We start from the raw sequence: 23555 nt of genomic DNA, 5'->3' as shown, positions 1-23555 counted from the left end.
ATGTCCTGTGACAGCAACCACCGAGTTTCACAAGCAAAAGGTTGACAGATTGATTCAGGACGATTGTTGTATCACTCAGAGAGAAATTTCAAGCATAATTGGCATTACACAAGAACGTGTGGGTCACATTATTGCTTTGCTTGGCTATCGGAAGATCTGTGCACGATGGTACTGTGAGATGCTGGTTGCGGAAACAGTGTCGACTTCTTCCGTGATGGCTTCAGAAAACTTGTTCATTATTGGCAGAAATGTATCCAATTATCTGGTGATTATGTGGAAAAGTGAATAGTGGTAGTTAAAGAGCACATTCTAAGGATTATTTCTGCGTTTCATTTATTAAAACATTCCCATCCAAACCCAAGTAACGAAGGTGGAGGCATTACTTTTCATTCAACCCTCGTATATCAGAGGTAACATGCATGGCAGTATTTCTTAAGCTCTTTTATGTGAGGGGCTGTCAATTTTGTGATAGATTAGAACTGTAACTTTTTTCCTGGAAAGTGGCTATAAATTGGCAGTCAGTAATTTTGTGACCTGCAATGGTTCACAGGCCACCAGTTGGATGAAAAGCATTTTTATTATAAAACACAGTTGGGTAGCGAAAAGTACACACACACAAGAGGTACAAAACTTTTCTGACAGAGATGAAATTTCAATACCCTTCCTCTGCCACCATTTTATATGTAATACACTAGGCACCCTTGAACTTCTCAATAAAGCAGGTGGTGATCTTTATTCCAAGATCCCATCCACTGCTCCCATTAACACTTATGCAAGTGCATAAGGCAAGTGCATAAGGCAAGGCAAGACACACACGGCAAAGAGGCACTGAGGAGAGAGTTTATTTCTGTTGCCACTTTTGAAGAGCCTTGCTTTATTGCTTTGAGGAGTAGAGAAGAGAATGAGACCTGTTATATGATGAAACAATAGCTATTTATTTATTTGACTCTTTTGAGGCACATAAGCTTGATGGTTTTCAGGAAATTAATATGGTACAAAATGCATTAAATGTATTAAATCAGGGGTCCCCAAACTTTTTAAACATGGGGCCAGTTCATGGTCCTTCAGCCCGTTGGAGGGCCGGACTATAGTTAAAAAAAAAAAACTATGAACAAAGTCCTATGCACACTGCACGTTGTGACGTCACAGAGACCTTCGGGTCATGACCCTGTACTCGTTGCGGACCAGAGCGATGAGGATACAGGAATTTTGCCGACTCAGCAAGAGTCCGCTTCCTTCCAGATGATCCCTGTTGACAATTCAAGTCCAGAGCTCATTAAAAAAGCCCTTGAAGCCGAGTCTTTTCCCAGCGGCTCCCCTCCTTTTCAAAGGAGGCTGTTTTGGGAATCAAGTCGCTCGGAGAAGGCCAGCTTGAGGAGAAGCGCGAGATTAGCTGCCAGAGAGAATGCTGATTAACCCGTTTCCCTTGAGAGTTTCCAGGGAGGCTTGCATCTGGTGAAGATGTTGTCTCTAGCCAGTTTTTCCCCTGGGAAAAGTGTTGGACACCTGTTCTGAAGGGAGATTTTAAGTCCCTTAAAAGTTCTGCGCGCTGGCCAGCCAGCGCGGTGTCAACGTGTCAGTTGGAGCATTAACGTCGCCTCTAGTCCTTGTGGCGCTCTACTCTCGAGTAGACTGGGTGCAGCGCCTCGCCTTCTAGCCAAGTTCGGACCACGCTTAGATCCACTATTTCCAGCCTTGTCTTGTCTTGTTTCCTTGCCTTGCCTTGAACTCCTTGCCTTGGACTGGCTTCCTGAGACTCTTGCAAAAGACCCTGATTATTCCCCACTCAAACTGCTTGGAAGTTTGAGTGTGTTTCGGTTTACTGGATTATTTTCTTTAAACTCTAATACTGGACATTGGACTTTATAATACTGGACTATAATTGACCTTTCCCAGAAGGTCTATTGTTGGACTATATATCCTACTTATTTTTGTTTTATTCCTTCAGTTCTTTAATAAAGATATTAGATTGTTTATTGGCTTTGGTGTCTGGTTTCCAGTGCTCACACAGCCTAGAGTATCACACACGTATCCTATTTTGAAGTAAACAAAATGGGAACAAATACAGCCACAATCCTAATCATCATCATCATCATCATAAAAATAATAAAGAGGGTTGGAAGAAACCCCTTGGGCCATTTAGTTCAATCGCTTCTGCCTTTGTGCACCAAAAGCACAAGCAAAGCACCCCCGACAGATGGCCACCCAGCCTCAATGTTGTTGTTAATAATAATAATAATAATAATAATAATACATCACACAGTCCTAAACACTTGGGAAGTGTTTGACTTGTGATTTTGTGATGCAAAATCCAACATCTATATCTCGTTTGCTGTGTTATACTATGTTTTTGTGTCAATAATAATAATAATAATAATAATAATAATAATAAAGAGGGATGGAAGAGACGCCTTGGGCCATTTAGTCCTACCCCCTTCTGCCTTTGTTCACCAAAAGCACTAGCAAAGCACCCCTTAATAATCAATTATTAATTAAATAATAATTAAAATACCATTATAAACAAGCAAAGCTTTGGAAGGCGCGGGAGGAGGCGGGAAAGATGTGCACCTTTCCCTCCTCCCTTGTGCCGCAAGCGCCTTCCTTGGCAGAGGAGGAGGGAGCCACCGCAACGGGGGCTGGATAAATGGCTTCAATGGGCCACATATGGTCCCCGGGCCTTAGTTTGGGTACCTCTGTATTAAATGGTTTTTGAATGCTTTCCAAAGAGTTTATCACTTCCGTTTATGAAATTCCTTGGCCTTCCCTTCCTAGAAGGCTTTAGTACAATTACTTTCACAACTGACTTTTAAAACTTGAACTAGACTCTGAAGTCCTGACTAAACTGCTTTTTCGAACCTAAACTAGGACTCTCTGTCTTCTCTTTAGCTCTCAACTATTCAGTTATTATTAGCTATCCCAGCTAACTCTCCCGACTAAACTCTAGGGAGGCAGCTACTTTACCTCCTTAGCTGTCCCAGCTCAACTAATAACTCCAGGGAGGCAGCTATCTCCTTAGCTGTTCCAGCTCAACTCCCAACTGACTAGAATGTCCAGTAATAACTGCTGTAACAGATGTTTAAGCTCCACCCCTCTCTTGTGCCTTAGCATTTGCTTATTTGCATCTGTCCAATCAGGCCACTTCATGCAAATAGCTGCTATCTAGCTCCTCCCCCTGGCTTCTGTTAGAAAGGAGCTACAAAATGTCTGCCTGGTTCTTTTTTTTACAAAATGGCTGCTCACAAATCAACCCCATAAAATAGGCCACACACTAACTTTTACTCAGGTAAGTCAAAACCGTTACAAGTAGCATAATGAAAACACAATTTTGACATTAATGCATACATTTAACATCATCATTTGAGATAATTTTTGTTAATTTTTGTATTTGATTGTGTTGGATTTTGTTTTATATTTATTGATGTGTTATTAATGTTTATTCCCATTTCTGTATTTTATTGTGTTACACGTATTGTATTATTTATGTTGTAAGCCTCCCAAGTCCCCTGGGTAAATTGGGCGGGATGTAAATAAACATTGTTATCATCATCATCATCATCATCATCATAGCAAATGTTTGTAATGGGGAAATCTTTTGTAGAACATATTGCATCCTGTTTCTCTCGCATCCTAGTTTTCTCCCTCTTGCTCAGTACTTTTATTTATTTATATTTATTTACAGTACTTATATTCTGCCCTTCTCACCCTGAAGGGGACCCAGGGCGGATCACATTATATACATATAGGGCAAACATTTAATGCTCATATACACATAGAACCGAGACAGACGCAGAGGCAATTTAACCTTCTCCTGAGGGGATGTTCAATTCTGGCCACAGGGGGGAGCAGCTGCTTCATCATCCACTGTGACGGCACTTCCTCATTCCAACGTCGTAAATTAGTTAAATTTGCCTCCCCACTTTATAAGTGGTATCTTATTTCCTACTTGATAGATGCAACTATCTTTCGGGTTGCTAGGTCAGCAACGAGCAGGGGCTATTTTTTTAATTTTTTAATTGACGGGTGCTCACCCTGCCATGAGCTGGCCTCGAACTCATGACCTCATGGTCAGAGTCACCAGCCTGCGCCACAGTCCAAAACCTTTGGGGGTTTTGCCCTTGAAGTATTTGTTTTGATAAAACCTTTTTGTATTTCTCAAAACTTAGAGATTTCTCCAAGCTTGCTCATGGCTCCTTTATATATTTGTTTGTGTTCTGCTCAGATGAAAAATAGCTACATAAAGATTGAGGTTTCTCTTAGTGTGTATGATAGGAATTTTGAAGTTGCCATAGTTATTTTATTGGATAACTATTAAAACAGCTCCCATATTTATAAACACATAAAGCAGGTCCAGGATCACGGATGTCTTAATAGTAATGGAATATTAAAAACTAAATGAAGAATGATTTTTGTGGAAAAGACCGTGAAGCCATTATGGCCATTGTGGGCATGATAGGAATAAAAACTATACTTTTATCTTCTGCATAGATATTTGGAAAAAAGAGTTTACAGAAATGATATTCTAACTGATTAATATATTCTGTAGCTCAAAAATTATTGGGAATGAAAGGAAATGGTTATTTAATGTGAAAACTATTGAATGAATAGATCTATATTAAATAATGTATGCTAATATCTAAAAGTAAAGGAAATCTATATATTGTGATATCAATAATTCTCAAACAATGGTTCGTTTTAAGTTGCTATAATTTTGTACAGAGGTTGGCAGTTAAAAATATTATTTCACTTACAGACCATATAAAATACCATTACCTGGAGGAATAAAGTAGAAGATTAAACATTGCATTCCATAAAATATATTCAAGTTTTGCTATTTCAAAAAACCAGGTTAATTCAGAAGATTTTTTTGCCTGGATATGTGACATACTTAGTTCCTTCATCTTAAAGTGCTAGACCTAGCAGAGATTTTTTTATCATGTCCTTTTTAAAATTAAAAGCAGAATGTATTCTTAATTTTTTTTTTAATGAAGCAGAGGGCATTTGAAGATTGTAGGAATACCAAGATGTCTGTTTACCAAGCTATTGTCTTTCCAACTCTGTTGTATGCCTGGGAAACATGGACCGTATACAAACGTCACTCTTGACTTCTGGGAAGATTCCAATCTTGCAAATCTCTTGGGAGACAGTCAGATAAACATCAGCATTCTGGAATAAGCAAAGACCACCAACACTGAAGCTTCTCTACTACCAATTTCGCTGGACTGGCCATGTTGTCCAAATGCCCGATCACCGTGTCCCAAAGCAGTTACTCTACTCTCAGTTCATGAACAGAAAAGGAAATGTTGGTGGACAGCAAAAGAGATTTAAAGCTGACCTTAAAGCTGACCTTAAAAATGTGGCATAAACACTGAGAACTGGGAAGCCCTGGCCCTCGTACATTGTCATTGGAGGTCAGTTATTATCAACAGCACTGTGGATTTTGAAGAGGCATGAATAGAGGATGAAAGGGAGAAACGTGCCAAGAGGAAGGCATGTCAAACAACCCACCTTCCATCTGGAAATGTATGTCCTCACTGCAAAAGACCATGCAGATCTAGAATAGGTCTCTACAGTTATTTGTGGACTCACCACCAATACTCTACCTTGGAAGATAATCATACTCGACCAAAAGTGATAGCCTATGATGATGCATGTCTTTACTATGGCTGACTAATCAGATTGAAAAGTTGAATATCAATAGCATTAACTGCTTTAATTCTGGAACAAGGGAATTATGGTTATCTACCACTGTCTTGAATTATCTCCCATCTTGCCATAATTTTGCAATAAGGAATCTTCCACAATAAACAAATTACCATTTATGCTTTGGGCCAGCTTAACATACTAAGATAAGGAGAATAAGGTAATATTACTGATAGAAAATAGAAAAACTGTGGAAGACCTTTTGAAATTAATTTGCAACCATTTTGTTTTTTCCTTTTTACTAGTTGGTGTTGTTCGTTGTCCAATATGTGGCCAGGAATGTGCAGAAAGACACATTATTGATAACATCTTTGTGAAAGATACTACTGAAGTTCCCAGTAGTACAGTGGAGAAGTCAAATCAGGTGTGTATTAGATGTTCATTTCATTAAAGCATTCAAATGTTAAAATAAAGATCAATTAAAAGCATACCAATTTAAAACACAACACAGAAAATTCAGCACATTATTAAAAAGTCTTTCCACGTTGCAGTCAGTTGCCAAAGGCAGCTATTTGGCAAGACACAGCTGTGAATACCAGTGTACCAGTGTACCTTCTCTTGGAATGCAGTTCCAGAGCTAGGTTACAACCTCTAGTTGATATTTTTCTTATGTTTGCAACAGATATATCTGTGAGAGTGGTGAGACTGCAAAAAACCCTCAAAATTCAGGAAGGCATATGACATTTTTTCAGATAATATGGACCGGACTTTATGGGTAATAGCTAGATAGCACTTTGAATCATGCACCTAAGATCAGCTTAGTGTGTTTCGATTTGTTTCCCACCCATAATACTATTTTGTTCTGCCGTGGTAACATCAATTTTATGAGTGGAAGTTGCTAGGTAAATGTCTGTGGGTGGGAAAGATAAATGTCTGATTGGCATGCACAATTTTGTTCTTTGCCTGACTTCTCTTGTTACTTCCAGTGATGTCACTGAAATTGAAAATGGTTATTTAATTCAATGTTTTGCCAGGTTTGTACAAGCTGTGAAGACAATGCAGAAGCCAATGGTTTTTGTGTAGAGTGTGTTGAGTGGTTATGTAAAACCTGCATACGAGCTCATCAGAGAGTGAAATTCACAAAGGACCATACAGTCAGACAGAAAGAGGAGGTGTCTCCAGGTAAGGGATTTTCCACTTACTGCTCAAATCTGCTTGAAGTTTCATTTATTTAGATCTAACATGATTCTCCATGTAGATATTTATCTTAGCTTTTGTTTTTTACAATGATCTGAATTCATTTCAGATTGCCCTATATACCCAGATACAACAACAACAACAAACTTTATATACTGCTCTATCTCCCATGGGCACTCAGAGCGGTTTACACATGGTAAACATTCAATACCAACATACATCATACAATATACAACAAACCAATAACAACAACAACAACAACAACTTAAACATAATACAAATTTTACAAACATTTTAAAAGCAATGTAAAACCTTTAATAAAAAGCAATTGCAGATTGCTCCATTGGGTGATACTGCAACCAATGGGTATAATTTATAGATCGGACAAGATGGCAGTGTGGGTTAGAGTAGGTCTCACGTAGTAAAAATAACAAAAAGCCAGGGGTGAAGTGTGACTAATAGCAAGGAACCTAGGCCAGGATTACACCACTTCAAACTTTCTGTGTAACTATAAGGATAAAATTAATAAAAAGAAACACCGTAACAGAATCGAAGAAACTGGGTAAAGTGCAGAACAGGAATCATATAATGGCCAGGGTGGCATCTAGGGTTTCAGAGTAGTCAATTCCAAAAGCCTATTGGTACCCCAAGCTACCATTTAATGGCCAAGGTGGCTTCTAGGGCTTCAGGTTAGTCACTTCCAAAAAACTTTTGAAACCACGAAGTTTTCAAGTCCCTACGAAAAGATGATATTGATGGAGCTAGTCTTACAAGCCTAGAAGGTTTAGTCAAAAACTCAATCCAAAAAACCTGGGTCGACTTATTTGTGGGTCGATGTAAGTATTGTACCTTAACTCATATCAAAAAAGGGATCACCCCTATTTTGAGGAGACTAGCAAAAGTCGAGAATTTGGTCCAGCATTGGAGAAGCTAAAAGAAGCAGCGATTCCCTTTACTCTTTTCACCATTGTGCCACTTCTGGCCTTTTTGAATTCCTGGACAGGAAAATGGTAGCATTGGGAGCCAAGGCGGTGACATTTTCCCATCTTCGCAGAAGGATCCTCAACTTATCTACTGGTCATATCAAAATCAATAATTTTATCCCCAAAACCTTCCCTTGACTTAGACATGAGTAACTACTGAAATCAGTTGAGTTAAATTAGAATTTGTTTATTACAGCAAGCTCACAATGAGGAGGCTACCAGTATGCTTTTAGCTCATCCTGCAATCCATATGCTGAGCACTTTTTGCACATTGATTTTAAAATAAATGGAATTAACTTTGGCTTGCATCCATGTAAATAACCTGTCAGTTACTCATGAATACTGTTAAAGACCCATTTGACCTATTAGAATAAAATAGAAAAACTTTTATTGACAATGTATATCAGTGAATATTAACTGTGAGAGATAAATGGAACTTCTTGGTTTAGACCTGAGAATTCTGTGACTATTAGAAAGAAGGGCCGTGAGAGAGTTTGTGTCATACTGTACTTGTATTCCTCAAAGCATATTTGTAATTTATGTGTTTATTTATTTATTTTGGTCTTTTATTTCTGTAATTGAGACATAAAGTGGATCACAACAATTAAAAAACAATATAATTTAAAATCTTCCGCATAAAAATTTTAAAATAGGATTAAACATACCAAAATTGGTTAAAATAATTAAAAACAGTTAAAATATTTAAAATAATTTTCTATTTTTCATGAGGGTTTGTAAAAGACAGTTTGACTGGACCAACCCTGAATTTGCTACTACAAAATAATATTGATAGATTGCACAATTTGCTTATTGGTTCCATTCTTGTATTTTAAATTTTTCAGAAAATCTAGTGTGGAAAAATTGAGTAATCCTTTTTAAATGTTTAATTCCTTCTGAGAAAGTTGCTTTGAGAAAACAAATATGTCTAGTCAACTGAAAGTCTTGATACTGTCTAGTAGGCTTGAGCGATCCACGAAAAAATTGATTCTAAACTCGTTTCAAAAGTAGGGGGGGTAGTGTTTCGTTTCTGATGTCATTTCCGAATTTTGCCCCCCAAAAATTCGAAATTAACGAAAATTCGTTAGTTTCAAAAGTAATTCGTTAATGGCGGACGCGCATGCGCAGTGGCCCAAAACAGCCCATGGGGGGGGGGCTTTTATGGGGCTCTCCTGCACTCATTTTTTCAGCTATACTGATCAAATTTGGTACAGTGGGAGAACACAATCCACCCTGCTTGCTCGCTAAATTGCAGAGCGTTTGCCCTTTCCTAAGATTTATTGCGTAATTTCATAGTTCATATTAAAAAACTTTATTTAACAATTGCAAAAATCTGTTCCTGCTTTTGAATTGTTATTTCCTGTTCAATAGGGGTTCCTTCACTGTGAAAGTCCTTCAAATACAAATAAACAAATTACAAAAACAAATACACCCTCCCTTTTGCCCAAGCCAAGTGGTATTGCGGAGGATTATGGGACTTGCAACCTTTTGCCAGACTTTGCTAGGGTTGATAGGAGAAAGAGATTTGCAGCAAGCCCAAATTGAGCAGCTCAGGGAAGAAAGGAAAGAGAAAGCAATTCACCCTCCCTTTTGCCCAAGCCAAGTGGTATTGCGGAGGATTATGGGACTTGCAACCTTTTGCCAGACTTTGCTAGGGTTGATAGGAGAAAGATTTGCAGCAAGCCCAAATTGAGCAGCTCAGGGAAGAAAGGAAAGAGAAAACAATACACCCTCCCTTTTGCCCAAGCCAAGTGGTATTGCGGAGGATGATGGGACTGGCAACCTTTTGCCAGACTTTGCTAGGGTTGATAGGAGAAAGAGATTTGCAGCAAGCCCAAATTGAGCAGCTCAGGGAAGAAAGGAAAGAGAAAGCAATTCACCCTCCCTTTTGCCCAAGCCAAGTGGTATTGCGGAGGATGATGGGACTTGCAACCTTTTGTCAGACTTTGCTAGGGTTGATAGGAGAAAGAGATTTGCAGCAAGCCCAAATTGAGCAGCTCAGGGAAGAAAGGAAAGAGAAAACAATACACCCTCCCTTTTGCCCAAGCCAAGTGTTATTGCGGAGGATAATGGGACTTGCAACCTTTTGCCAGACTTTGCTAGGGTTTTGAAAGGAGAAAGAGATTTGCAGCAAGCACAAATTGAGCACTGCAGCTCAGGCAAGAAAGCCAAGAGAAAGCAATTCACCCTCCCTTTTGCCCAAGCCAAGTGTTATTGCGGAGGATAATGGGACTTGCAACCTTTTGCCAGACTTTGCTAGGGTTTTGAAAGGAGAAAGAGATTTGCAGCAAGCGCAAATTGAGCACTGCAGCTCAGGCAAGAAAGCCAAGAGAAAACAATACAGCCTCCCTTTTGCCCAAGTTGTTTTTCGGTGGATTATGGGGAGTTTTGCCAGACTTTGCAAAATGAAAATTGGAATATTTGATTTCTTCTATTTGCAACTCACTTTAATTCCTATGCAAAGAAAAGTTTCCTAATCAAACGAAACCCCACCCCGCACCAGGCAATATGGCGCAGCAGAAAAATTGCAGGGCTGGTGGGCAAATGGCAAACGCCAAGCTTGTGGGGAAAAAAGCCCACAGGCCCTTTGGAAAAAAACCCTGCACAAACACCCAACAGTTTCCCACCTCACCCACCCACCCTTTTCTCCCGGTCTTCTAATCTTTAGCTCAGCCAAGGAAGCTGTGACGCAGCAATCTTGCCTGCCTGCCTAGAATCTCACTTCCACCCTCTCCAGATTCCCGGTGCAAATGCCACGAGGCTCCCAGTGCTCGCTCTTTTCATTCAGGACGTACAAGCCCCTCCCCTGAGTTAAACGTACTCTCTGATTGGCCACAAGGTGGAAACAACACGCTAGGTTGCCCCAGTCCACTTAAACAAGTTTGGATGATTTGCAAAACCTTTTTTTCCTAGCGAAAAAAAACGACAACATTAGAAAAAGGGCCTATCGCGGTTCGAAACCGCGGGATCCACACGAGTGGACAATATAGGTCGAATATTGCTTCACAAGTTACAAAACTAACGAATTAGTAACGACAGACGGGGAAATCGAATTATTTGAGCAAACCTACTGTCTAGCAGTGCTTCAGCCACTTTGATTTTTATCTGTCAACATCTATTCTTGTGAGATTACTCAAATCTGCTCAGTATTTGCCAAGTACTATACTTGAGACTCTACTGTTGGCCAATTAAACTCAGTCAGCCTGGAAAATCTGCTAAATCTGTTCTCCTCTAGCTTTAAAGGATTGGATCTCTTCTATATTTCATACAATATTTTTCATATACACTGGATGTAGTATTTTAGAAAACTGATATGAACGTAAACATAGTCTCGTTTTGGGAAATTGAGATACATGGAAAAGCAATTTCATCTCAGTGATCCTTTGATAGATTTTTCCTAGTTAGTAAAATTAGCATATTTTGCTGCGGTCTTCAATCAGCTTAAATCTTCAAGGAGAAAAAGTTCACATTTTTTTAAAATTGAAGACAAAATTTAAGTAATGATGAAAAAAAATTGTTCCATCATCGCCTATGGAACTAAAACTGTGAGACAGATTTCCTTAGTTGTCTGAGAAGGACACATCACTTATTGTATGACATCTGAAGGATTTACACTATAGTTTTTGTGAACAGTTTCCTAATGCAAGCAAAAGCTAGATTAGTGATTCATTTTCAGTTAATGTGTATGAACTCAAGGGACTCACAACAGCACAGGAATACAAGTTCATAGAAATATCGCACTGATGGTGCTCTGAAATGACAGCTGAAGTATATTAACATCATTATAGTACTTGGTTTGAATCATTCGAATAAAAACAGAATACGAATGTATGCATTTACCTGATTGTCCCTTTTTTCCAAAATTGAAGAGATTTTATTATGTTTAAATAAACATTTAGCACACTTCAAGATTTTAAATCTTGAGTTTAGCTCCTGGTGGTCCATAGCAGCAAAAGCCAGTAAAAGTTGAACTTTTTTGCTTTGTAGAGGCTGTTGGTGTAACTAGTCAGAGACCTGTGTTCTGCCCTTATCACAAAAAGGAGCAGCTGAAGCTCTATTGTGAAACATGCGACAAGTTGACGTGTCGAGATTGCCAGTTGTTGGAACATAAAGAGCACAGGTATTAAAATAAACTGCATGTGATTAAAATAAAAGGGAAACTAGTAGCTAGGTTGAGAGTAATTTATTACAAAAACTAAGTATCTCAGTAATCTCATATGATGCATTTTCAAGTCATAGGCTATCTCATAAAGGATAATGACAACCCATTGTAGTTTCTCAGGATAGTTTGATCTTTTTCCTAGTTTTTTGAAATACAAGTGTTATTACACTTTTAAAATAAACTATTACAGTTGTGTATGTACCATTTTAGGTTTGCCCCTTTACCAATAAACAAATGAATAAATAAATGTTTTTATGATTTCACAAATTGTTTTTCATTCCTGTGCAGAGACACTATCATAAAGTTGTAGAACTGAGTAGATTGGTGGGAACTCTGTACCCTCCTGCATAACACATGTCTTAGCCCGCTAAACTTCTATCCCTTTAGTTTATTTCCACCTGCAAAACATGTCACTTCTGTAGCTCTACTGTTGACTAGTTTCTTTTATCTATTCTGATATTTCTCTTTTTTTCTTCAAATTCCTTACTACTGTATTCTATTTTTTAAAAATAATTTTCCCTTTTTAAAAACTACTGCATGTGTCATCATACAGTCTCCTTATTCTGTTTGGGAGAGGATCATGTTGTCCAGAAATGTTCTATCTGCAAAGGCTTTACAACAGAGCCTCTGAAGAACTGAGCCTCCCAACTTTGACTGGATCTCTGGTACAAGTTCCTTCAAGCAATTTTATGTATGTTACTCTTCATGGCAACAACAATGTCTGCAGTCAAAAGGGAAACTATCAACTCATTGTTAGGGGCATCTTTGGGATCAATTAGACATATATTAGTATCAAAGCCTGCCATATCCCAACCTACTGCTTAAACTTTGTTAGAGCATGCTTCAGAGCCTACTGATGTACCAGTAGTGGGGGACCTGGTACTTGCAGTGTCTTCAGTTTCCCATCACTCGACCAAAAATACTGACAAGATTGCAGGGCATCCATCAACCTTTACCTCATTAGCCCACTGGCTCAAAGGCAGGGCATAAAAGGCCCCTGCTCGACGAGTACACAAAGACATCAAATGAGCTGAAGGGGAAGAAGCAAAAGGCCACATTAAAGCTGAAACTTCTACTTCTCCAATGCCCAGTTGAAACAAGCACTCCTACATCAGTCCCAACATCACTTTCATTATTGGTCCTGTTGATATTCAAGAGTGACAATTGGTATTTCTAACATTCCAACCAATACAACTTACAGTTATTTCACCTCTGTGATCCCCTCCTCTATTCTGCCTTGGTCAGACCACACCTGGAATACTGTGTCCAATTCTGGGCACTGCAGTTGAAGGGAGATGTTGACAAGCTGGAATGTGTCCAGAGGAGGGCAACTAAAATGATCAAGGGTATGGAGAACAAGCCCTGTGAGGAGTGGCTTAAGGAGCTGGGCATGTTTAGCCTGCAGAAGAGAAGGCTGAGAGGAGACATGATAGCCATGTATAAAATATGTGAGGGGAAGTCATAGGGAGGAGGGAGCAAGCTTGTTTTCTGCTGCCTTGGAGACTAGGACACGGAAAAATGGCTTTAAACTACAGGAAAGGAGATACCACCTGAACATCAGGAAGAACTTCCTACCTGTGAGAGCTGTTCGACAGTGGAACTCTCTGCCCCGGACTGTGGTGGAGGCTCCTTCTTTGGAGGCTTTTAAGCAGAGGCTGGATGGCCATCTGTCGGGGGTGCTTTGAATAAGATTTCCTGCTTCTTGGCAGGGGGTTGGACTGGATGGCCCATGAGGTCTCTTCCAAGTCTATTATTCTGTGCAGGCACTGTCATTGTTTTCAAGGCAAGAGAGTTCCCCATTCTCTTGAGAAGGATCCTTCATGAGTTTTTATTCACCATATTGAGACTATAAGGGTCAAAATGATTTGCTGCTTATTTCTAGCTCATACATAGATTGGTACTGGTGAGAACATCTATTGGCCTCCCACTCTGCATATTCAGAAATTGATGATACCTTTGTCACCTAGTTCCTCAGTTTCTGCCAGACCTCTTTCATCTCCATCACCAAAAACTATGACTGTCATCTCAAGGCCTCACCTGATTCCATCTCTGCTACTGAAACCTACAGCTATCATCTTGAGACCTTTTCTGACTCTACTTCTGGCTTCAGTACTAATATTCACCATCCAATCCCATTAACCTATTAAAGTGTTCTTCAGCAAAAAAAGACAGATCTGCAATGTCTTTCATATATTTCTGATTCATCCTCACCTGGCTCTCTGTCACCATTAACATTATCCCCTTCAGGGAATATGGAACACTATATTCCTTTATTCTCTCTCGAGGATTTTCAGTTAATTTTGAGACATTGTACTAAGAATGACTTATGAAACTGGGTTTGATATCACTTCTCCTGCAGTGTTCCAGATAATAGATACTAGTAATGCAACATCAGCAACCATTCATTTGTTGCCAACTCTTCAGGAAATGGTAAAGCAACTGGCTCTGCTTCCTGCTCCAGAATGTTTAAAACATCTTTCTAGAATCAAACAAAATGGTTTGATTCTGGGGCCTCTTTATGTATTCACCTTCATACTTAATCATCGGAAGGCTTCACAAACTAAAAAGGGAAGAAATCCCACTCTACCCCTCATATAGAGAGGGGAAACCTGTGGACATTTTTGGCAGGCACTTCTATTCCTCAACTGTCTTGTTCATTAGAGTGGCTAACTGCCAAGCCTGTATTATTACATACCAACCCCCCCCTCTATGATAAAATCCTACTTTTCCTCTTGTATTTACCATAAGAAGTGAAGAGTGCAGCAGTATAGTTTCAATAGGAGGATGTGGCTTTGGCAGCCCATCAAAACATTTTGCTAGACATGATGCTGTTTATGCAGCTAAGATCATGGTGAGTACTACAGGAAACTACAGGAAAGGAGATACCACCTGAACATCAGGAAGAACTTCCTAACTGTGAGAGCTGTTCGGCAGTGGAACTCTCTGCCCCGGACTGTGGTGGAGGCTCCTTCTTTGGAGGCTTTTAAGCAGAGGCTGGATGGCCATCTGTCGGGGGTGCTTTGAATGCGATTTCCTGCTTCTTAGCGGGGGGTTGGACTGGATGGCCCATGAGGTCTCTTCCAACTCTACTATTCTATGATTCTATGATTCTACATTTTTCTGCTCATCTGGTGTGGGAGGAAAATCAAGATTTTATCCCATAGGCATTTTTATATGTGGCTTCCCAATGCTATGTCTAGCTGCAGTGAGCCAGGCCTTACAAAGGATACTTCAGGCATGGGATTGAGGATTTATCATATGATGTGGATGATTTCTTCCATTCCAAGATGAGATTTGGCCAGTAGTCACAACAACACCAGTGATCCTTCTGTCCTTCCTGGATGATAAAGTGATCCTCTTCCTTTACATCCAAGTCCCTGTTTTGATCTCCCTCTCAATATAATAATAACAACAACAACAATAATAATAACTTTATTTTTATATGCTGCCTCCATCTCCCCAAGGGGACTCGGAGCGGCTCACATAGAGACAAGCCCAACCATCAAACATCATAAAAACAGTTTAAAACATATAACATCATGATTAAAACAACAATCAACTATAGTTTGAAACAGTTTAAAATTATAAAACCATAAGACATAAAACAATCTTAATCAATCATCAGCGAGACATCAAAAAATCCAGCTAAGCATGAGTAGGTAACTGTCACAGCTCACTAAAATTGGAGTTGATGAATAAAGTGCATGAGAAAAATAAAATGCATAGGGTGGATAAACAGGGCGGGGAAAATGATCTTGCGGTGGAGAATAATAGTAAAGTGAACAGAGTACGAATCTAATTAGAAGCTGATTATAAGGACTTAACTAATCAAATGCACAGTGGAACTGCCATGTTTTTAATTCTTTGTGAAAGATGGAGATGGTAGGTGCTAACCTAATATCCCTGGGGAGGGAATTCCAGAGTCGGGGAGCCACCACCGAGAAGGCCCCCACCAATCGCACTTGCAAAAGGGAAGGGAGCGAGAGAAGAGCCGCTCCAGAAGATCTTAGAGATCGCACAGGTTTGTAGGGAAAGATGCGGTCACGAAGGTAGGCCGGTCCCGAACTGTTTAGGGCTTTATAGGTAATGACCTGCACCTTGAATTGGGACCGGAAACTTAATGGCAGCCAATGGAGACATTTAAACAGGGGGGTTGACCTCTCCCTATAACGAGCTCCAGTTAACACTCTTCATCAAACTATTGTTCCATTGGGCAACAGTTTCCCTCCTCATCAAAAAAACAAGTCTCCTGGTTCTTCTAAAACTTGTTTTTTGACTTCATATGTCGAAAATGCCATCACAAACCAGCTTCCATCTTGGGTTCCAAAAGTATACTGCCATTATGTCGTCGAAGGCTTTCATGGCCGGAATCACTGGGTTGTCGTGAGTTTTTCAGGCTGTATGACTATGTTCCAGACATTTTGCCCCCATCTATGGAAAGGTAGTGAGGTATATTGGAAAACTAAGCAAGGGAGCTTTATATATCTGTGGAAGGTCCAGGGTGGGAGAAAGAACACTGTCTGTTCAAGGCGAGTGTGAATGCTGTAATTAATCACCTTGATTGGCATTTAATGGCTGCTTCCTGCCTGGGGGAATCTTTTGTTCGGAGGTGTTAGCTGGCCCTGATTGATTCGTGTCTGGAATTCCTCAGTTTTCAGAGTGTTATTCTTTATTTACTGTCCTGATTTTAGAGTTTTTTAATTTAGGGCAGCATTTGATTCTGTAGATTCCTTTTCGTAGATTGCAAAAAGATTGGCAAGCTAGAACATGTACAGTATATGGCAGGGAGACAAGCAGAGCTGGCCCTAGGTATTTTTCAAGTGTAGGCGAACAGAATTTTGGCGCCCCCCCCCCCCAACCCAATCACTGAAAAATAAAAGCGTTGGATAAGCGAAAATATTTGATAATGAGGGATTAAACAAAAGCCTATTAAACATCAAATTACATTAAGATTTTACAAATTAAGCACTTAAAACATCATGTTTTACAACAAATCAACAGAAAAAGCAGTTCAATACCTTGCGGAGGCAGGCCGCAGAAGACAGGAGTTGCCTCGATGGCGCCCACAACAAGATGGCGCCACAGGCAACTGCCTAGTTGGCCTGGTGGTTGAACCGCCTCTGGAGACAAGTTCCTGTTAAGCTACTCAGTTCTAGAATATTCTGATAGGGTCTCTGCACAGGTGAGAGAACATATTTGTGTGACATTAATGACCACTTGAATCGCCTTTACAGGTAAGCAAACTATTTCTATTTGGGACAAGATTAATACAGAAGCCAAAAATCCTTAGAGGTATTGAAAACTTACCCTATATACTCATGTATGAGTCTAGAAATGTTAATTAAAAATCAGCCCAAAAAAACTGGGTCAACTTAACCACAGGTAGCGTGAGTACCATCTTATCAAGAAACGAACCATCCCCTTCTCTGAGTAGAGTAGTGAAAGGAAAGAGCTTAATCCATTCCTGGAAAACATAAAATAAGTACTACTGACCACCCTCTACTCTCTCTGCCATGGCAGATTTTTTGCATTTGAAAATCTGAATGGCAAAATAGTGATGGCAATGGTCAGTGCTAGTTGGCTCCCTGAGGCTCTGGTGCTTTTTTGTCTTCACAGAATGACCTTCCACTTATCCATATAACATATCAAAATCCACAATGTTGGGCCCAAAATCAGCCCTCATCGTATAAATGAGGTTCTTACACTTGAATATATATGATATTTTGGACCTGATGGTAGCCAGCATACAGTTTTAAAAGTGAGATCCATCAGCTGTAACTAATCATGTACATCACATATTTCCTAAATATAAGATGATGCACATTTTTGCTGACTTTAAATTGGAAGTGGTTTGAATATTGAACTGGGTGAAAATGTTTGCTTGTATGAAATATTTGTTTTTCCCATTGTAGATACCAGTTTATAGAAGAAGCCTTTCAAAATCAAAAAGTAATAATTGATACACTTGTTACAAAGCTGATGGAGAAAAGCAATTATATAAAATACACAGGAGAGCAAATTCAAAACAGGTATTTTTCTAATTCTACAAGTTGCGTTACATACAATCTTGACTTAGTTTTAGTGAAATCACTATGTTTTGGGAACTGATCAATGCAAGTGTAAACTGGTAGAACTCTGTTTACATTGTTATTTCCTAAAACAGTTCTAAGATTACAGGAAGTGCTATGCTTATCATGTTTTGTCTTTTTAGTTATTGTATCATAAATGTCTCTCTTGGGTGCATAGCTGTAATGATTTACTTTAAAAAGGGCAATCTGTACAGAAAGATCGAGTCATGTACTGTATAATGTTGCCTTTGCCTTGAGAAAACCCATATTGTTTATTCATGCTGCTGTTGCCAGACTTTTGGTGCCTCGGCAAACCAGAATGGTATTTCTTACTTAAAAGGATTTTGAAAGAATATGATTAGAGCATTAGACTATGGCCTAAAATAGACCAGTGTTCATGGCTTCTTCATGTTTTATGCCAGAAGCTATTTGAAACTGCTGCTACCTGTGGTGCAGTTGTCATTCTCAAAATGCACAGAATCTGCACTTCCAAAAAACTGCAAAATCCAAGCACTTCTGACCCCAGGCAGTTCAGATAAGGGATATTCAACCTCTACTAGTATTGAGAAGTACAGTGATTTCAGTACGAAAAGTAATATATAGTTATCATAAGTAGCAGCTATGATAGTCTTTTTCTGCTTTGCAAAGAGATAGAATTTAGATATTCCAAACCTAAAGCATATTATCTATAACTGATGAGCTAGAAAACGAGTGGGAAGTGGAGCAGGAAATGCAAATAATGGTGTACTCAAATTTCAAATGTTGAAAACATACTTTGCATTACCTAGCATTTTTTGAGATTCAGTGAGCATCAGTTTTAAACCGAAATGATATAGGAGGGAAGAGAAGCTAGAGTGTGAGGTGTTTATTAAATATGTTTGGAGAGGAGATTCCAATCATAAGGAGAAGGAGAGAAGGAACAGTAATAGTTTTTGTTGTTTTAAACTGGAGGATAAATTGTATTTTGGATTTTTAAACTGGAATATTGAGTTTTAGCTGAATTTTGTTTTTAGTTATCCTGTAAACTTCCTTTGGTAGAAAAAGTTATAAAAGAAACTTTGCACATTTACGATAGGCAAAACATAGTTTTTCCATATACTCAGAAAATTAATGCTAGTTTTTCATCAAAGTTCAGGCATACAAAAATCCTTTTGAAGTCAGTAAGCAGGACCAGTCTTTGGATAATAATTTAACCTATTTACCACGCTGTTTATAATAAATAGCATTTCTCTATTTTTCACATTTTATAGGATCCATGAAGTTAATCGGAATCAAAAACTGGTGGAACAGGATATTAAAGTTGCTATTTTCACATTGATGGTAGAAATAAATAAAAAGGGGAAAGCTCTGCTTCATCAGCTTGAGGTAAGGTTTACACATGAATGTGAGGTAGTCTTAAAATCTTCTGTGATAATGTGCAGATACTTTCCCAATAGATTTGTCATATGTACTGCTAAAACATTTGTATTCTTTAAAAACATTGATGAGGAGAATTATTATTATTATTATTATTATTTTATTTCTTACCCGCCTCTCCTCATGATTCGAGGCGGGCTACAGAATAGTTAAAACACATAAACATTGTAAAAATAGCACAAATACACATATTAAAATGTATTTCTATAAGAGCTACATATTAAAATGTATTTCTATAAAATACATGTTAAAATACACAAAACAGAGATTAAACATTTAAAATTCATGCTTAATGTCAAGGACAGAATGCCACAAGATAAGATATAACAAAGTTTATTGGAGTTACAGAACCAAAAAATGCCCGTAAAAGACAAGGGTTAGGCAAACACTGGCCTTAAAAGTAGAAAGACACAAGAAAAAACGCTCAAAAGATAAACCGGATTAAACTGGAGTTTAATCCGGGTTAAACCAAAATAGCTTACTTCAGCCTGGGACTTAAACAAGCAAAAGCTGGTGAACAAAAGATTCAAAGGAATGCAAAAAACTGGCAGCAGATGCTTCTCTGCTGCCAAAAGCTATGTTTGAGTAACTAAGAGGTTACTCCTCCACACAGCAAGCAATTTCCCGATACAAACACAGCATTCAAGGGCAGAAGCGGTCAGCGAAGTTCCAATCCGGTCCGAAGGTCGTAAGGCAGGTACAGACGTTTGTAGTTCACCAGGTCCAACGATAATCACAGGAAGGAGAGTCCGAGGCCGTAGTCAGTCAGTCCGTAAGTCCAGAGTAAACAGATGGCGTCCGTCAAGAAGACGACGGAGGTCCAAGCTAATAAGATTAAGCACAGGTTGCACAACAAAAGCCCACACAGTTCCTCCCGCCGTCTATGCCCAGTGTCCTTGGTAACTTACGTAGTCAGCAAACGAATCGCACCCGTCTTCAGGAATTTCCCACACAGAGCCCAAGCGTTCGTCCAGATTACCTTGCCCAACGCAATTAGCCATTGCGTCCAAACCCCATTTTATGCCAGTTTACAACTCCTCATCACTATCAGCTGTTACCCTAATTCCAGGCGTTTCCTCATCACTTTCCTCATCAGAACTGAAACACCTTTGACTACGCCCCACAGCATCCCCAGCTGTGGATCCCGTCCCATCCCTCCAGCTTGTCCACGGGTCTAATCCTGAAGGTCCCCAATCGCCTTCCATACTATCATTGCCAGTGGCACCCAAATCCTCCCTCACACGAGTCCATTCCATGTCATCCTCCTCTGAGCTAACCATCTCTTCCTCCATTCTCTCAGTAAAACCCTCAAAGGAATCCTCGTCAGATGGTTCTGCAAAGATATCCCGCAGCCGCTTCCTTTCTCGCTCCTCGAGAGTATCTGACTCCCGAGGAGTCTTACGACCACGTCTCCCAGTAGCGGAGCCATAAGGCTCAACCATAACACTTAAAGACTAGCTGGGTAGGCCTGCTGGAAGAGATAGGTCTTTACGTTGTTTTTAAATTCCAATAGCTTATCTAGCTGTCAGAGTTCTTCTGGCAGGTTGTTCCACAGTCTGGATGTAAATATCTAGAAATTAATATAATATCTTTGTTTTGTGTTATATCTAACATTTGTATGGGAAGCACTTTATTTAAAAAGTATTACGTGATTGTTTATTTCCTTTTTCTATCTTCAGGTTTTAACTCAAGATTGAAACAAATGATTTTCCCTTTTATATTAATCATGTCTTCATTTTGCGACCACCTGAAATTCATGTTAAAAACCAGTGGGATCCATAACAAGATGCTGCAATGTGGAATGCTTCTATGCAGTATTCTAGCCATCCATGACTTTTTCCCAGATAATTTTGTGCTGTTTGACTCTTTGCCCCTTTCCCCAACACATGGATGTAAATATCTATTGTAATCTTAGTATTTTGTTACCATCGTGTGCTCTGTGTGTGTGTGTGTGTGTGTGTGTGTGTGTGAAGGGACTTTTCAAAAAACCTCTGTAAATCTTGGATTTTCTCTGGTCTTGGTAACACCTCCCTGGAGTGTCTGGATGGTGCTATTGGTCCCCAGAAAAATTGTGCTTTCGGTGTGCCTGGCTTTTCAATATATAACCATCATAATTTAATATTTTTCTTTCCGGGGAAGTCTAGAATCAGCTCTTAGTATGAAACATTTCATTGAGAATTTCTAACAAAGGCTATTTGCCAGAGTAGTAACTGCTGAGATTCTTCTGCAGATTAGATTTCCATCTGCAGATTCCTTGTTCTCTTTCTTGACCTAGTGCTGCATTTAAAGGCAGTGATTCAAGCTAGAGATACAGCAAATAAAATATTTATTACTTTTTGTCCCAAGAGAATGATACTCATTTCCTTGCCCATTAGTGGTCCCACCTAAGGTAGAAACTAAGATTATAAAGAAACATTTCAATATAGTAATTGAATAGGGCATCATCAGAAATTATTCAAGATACATTAAAATTATTTTGTAATTGCTCTTTCAAAGTCAGATTGTCATTTCTGGTATATCTCCCCTTGCGTTTTATCACTGACTTTTTATGTTACTCTCTAACTATAATCTTATATGTGTGATGCAAACAAACACACTAATTTCAGTCATAGTATATGTGCACCAGAACTTGAATTTATCTTAATTAGGGAGGAAGAATGTCCCAGTTCACATTTCTATTATAATTGATTGCTTTCAGCATAATTTTCATTATGTATTTTGTATTATTGGGGCCATATAAGATGTTTGCTTAAACTTGATTACAAAACAGAAAAGCAGAAAAGGTCATTGACTGAAAAGATGCAAAAATTCAGATAAAATATAGGGTTTGTATGTTAAGAAGGTATAAAAGGCACAAGACCCTCTTGTGTGTGACTACCTGAAGAGACTGCCTTAATGTGCACAAGCAGAGGAGCAAGCTAGTGTCTCTTCATGAACCTTCTGTGAAAAATGTAGTAAAGCTGCAAGAGATTGAGAGAAATCTCATGTGTTTATTTGTTCTTCCTTGCAGTGTCTAGCCAAAGAACACCGAGTAAAGCTTCTGCAGCAACAACAGGAAGTGGCAGGTCTTTCTAAGCAACTGGAACATGTCATGAATTTTTCTAAATGGGCAGTCTCCAGTGGTAGCAGCACAGCATTACTGTACAGCAAACGCCTGGTATGGATAGAGATCTATTGCACTTTTAAGCCATTGTCGCAGTGAATTGATTGACGTGTCATTGCTGTAAAATGCTGGCACTAATAAAACATTGCTAGAGATTTTTATTGATAATTAGTCAAATTTAGAAAATAGTTTTATAGGCAAAATTAACCTTTCTGTATTTTGAATTTATTCTAAGTAACAGCATGTAGTGGCCTACAGAAAAATGTCTAAATTTTAATTTAATATGACATTCTTAATATTTTTCTAGATTACATATCGTTTACGATATCTCCTTAGGGCACGGTGCGATGCCTTACCAGTGTCTAATGCCACTATTCAGTTTCACTGTGATCCTAGTTTTTGGGCACAAAATATCTTCAATTTAGGTATGTTGCATTTCTCATTTATACTTTGTTAGTGGCAGGAATTGTTGAAGTTACAGTCTAAATTAATTGTTTTAATTAAAAATTGAGTTATATATAATGGTTAGAGGTTGTGTCTTTTCCTGAACTTCCTACCTTCGAATGCTGATACTTACCTTCTGGTTTTGTATTAGTATCCTTTTTACTGCTGCCTATGACATTTGTTCATAGAAGCCTCTGTTCATGAATTTTGACGTGATGTCACTTCTGTGTCTGGCAATGTGTAGTCTTTGTGTTTGTATACATGCGACTGCTTCACTCTGTGGATGTGGCAAGAAGCCCAGTTGATTGCATTGGAAAATGGCATTGGACAAGTGTGTTTATCACATGAGAATGTATATTGGGAGAACATATGGAATTTCATACAGAAAAGTGAAATTGTGTAGAATATTTTTCATAGTGAATTTGCCATGGGTTTATTGGAATGGCAGATTAATCGTGCATTTTAGCAAGTATTTCGTACTTATCATTTTTAAAATTTAACAGACATTACATTACTTATCCATTTCTAGCCATTATCTGATAACT

General features: G+C 38.9%; 1 protein-coding gene across 3 annotated transcripts in view; it reads left to right on the top strand.

Annotated features, from left to right (window-relative positions):
• trim24 (tripartite motif containing 24) overlaps positions 1-23555 on the top strand; it is a 46412-nt gene that overhangs the window by 12211 nt on the left and 10646 nt on the right. For 2 of the 3 annotated variants that reach the window (XM_062983081.1, XM_062983080.1), the window contains exons 2-8: positions 5946-6064; positions 6675-6822; positions 11805-11937; positions 17892-18008; positions 19298-19412; positions 22474-22620; positions 22874-22991. In XM_062983081.1, the coding sequence (XP_062839151.1) occupies positions 5946-6064; positions 6675-6822; positions 11805-11937; positions 17892-18008; positions 19298-19412; positions 22474-22620; positions 22874-22991 (897 nt within the window). Of the gene's footprint in view, positions 1-5474; positions 5521-5945; positions 6065-6674; positions 6823-11804; positions 11938-17891; positions 18009-19297; positions 19413-22473; positions 22621-22873; positions 22992-23555 lie in introns of those variants that run through there. The other variant, XM_062983082.1, reaches the window with a different exon arrangement.

Source organism: Anolis carolinensis, chromosome 5 (genome assembly GCF_035594765.1).
Source record: "Anolis carolinensis isolate JA03-04 chromosome 5, rAnoCar3.1.pri, whole genome shotgun sequence".
NCBI lineage: Eukaryota > Metazoa > Chordata > Lepidosauria > Squamata > Dactyloidae > Anolis > Anolis carolinensis.
The sequence above is the reverse complement of the archived record's forward strand: the minus strand, read 5'-3'. Positions and strand labels throughout refer to the sequence as shown.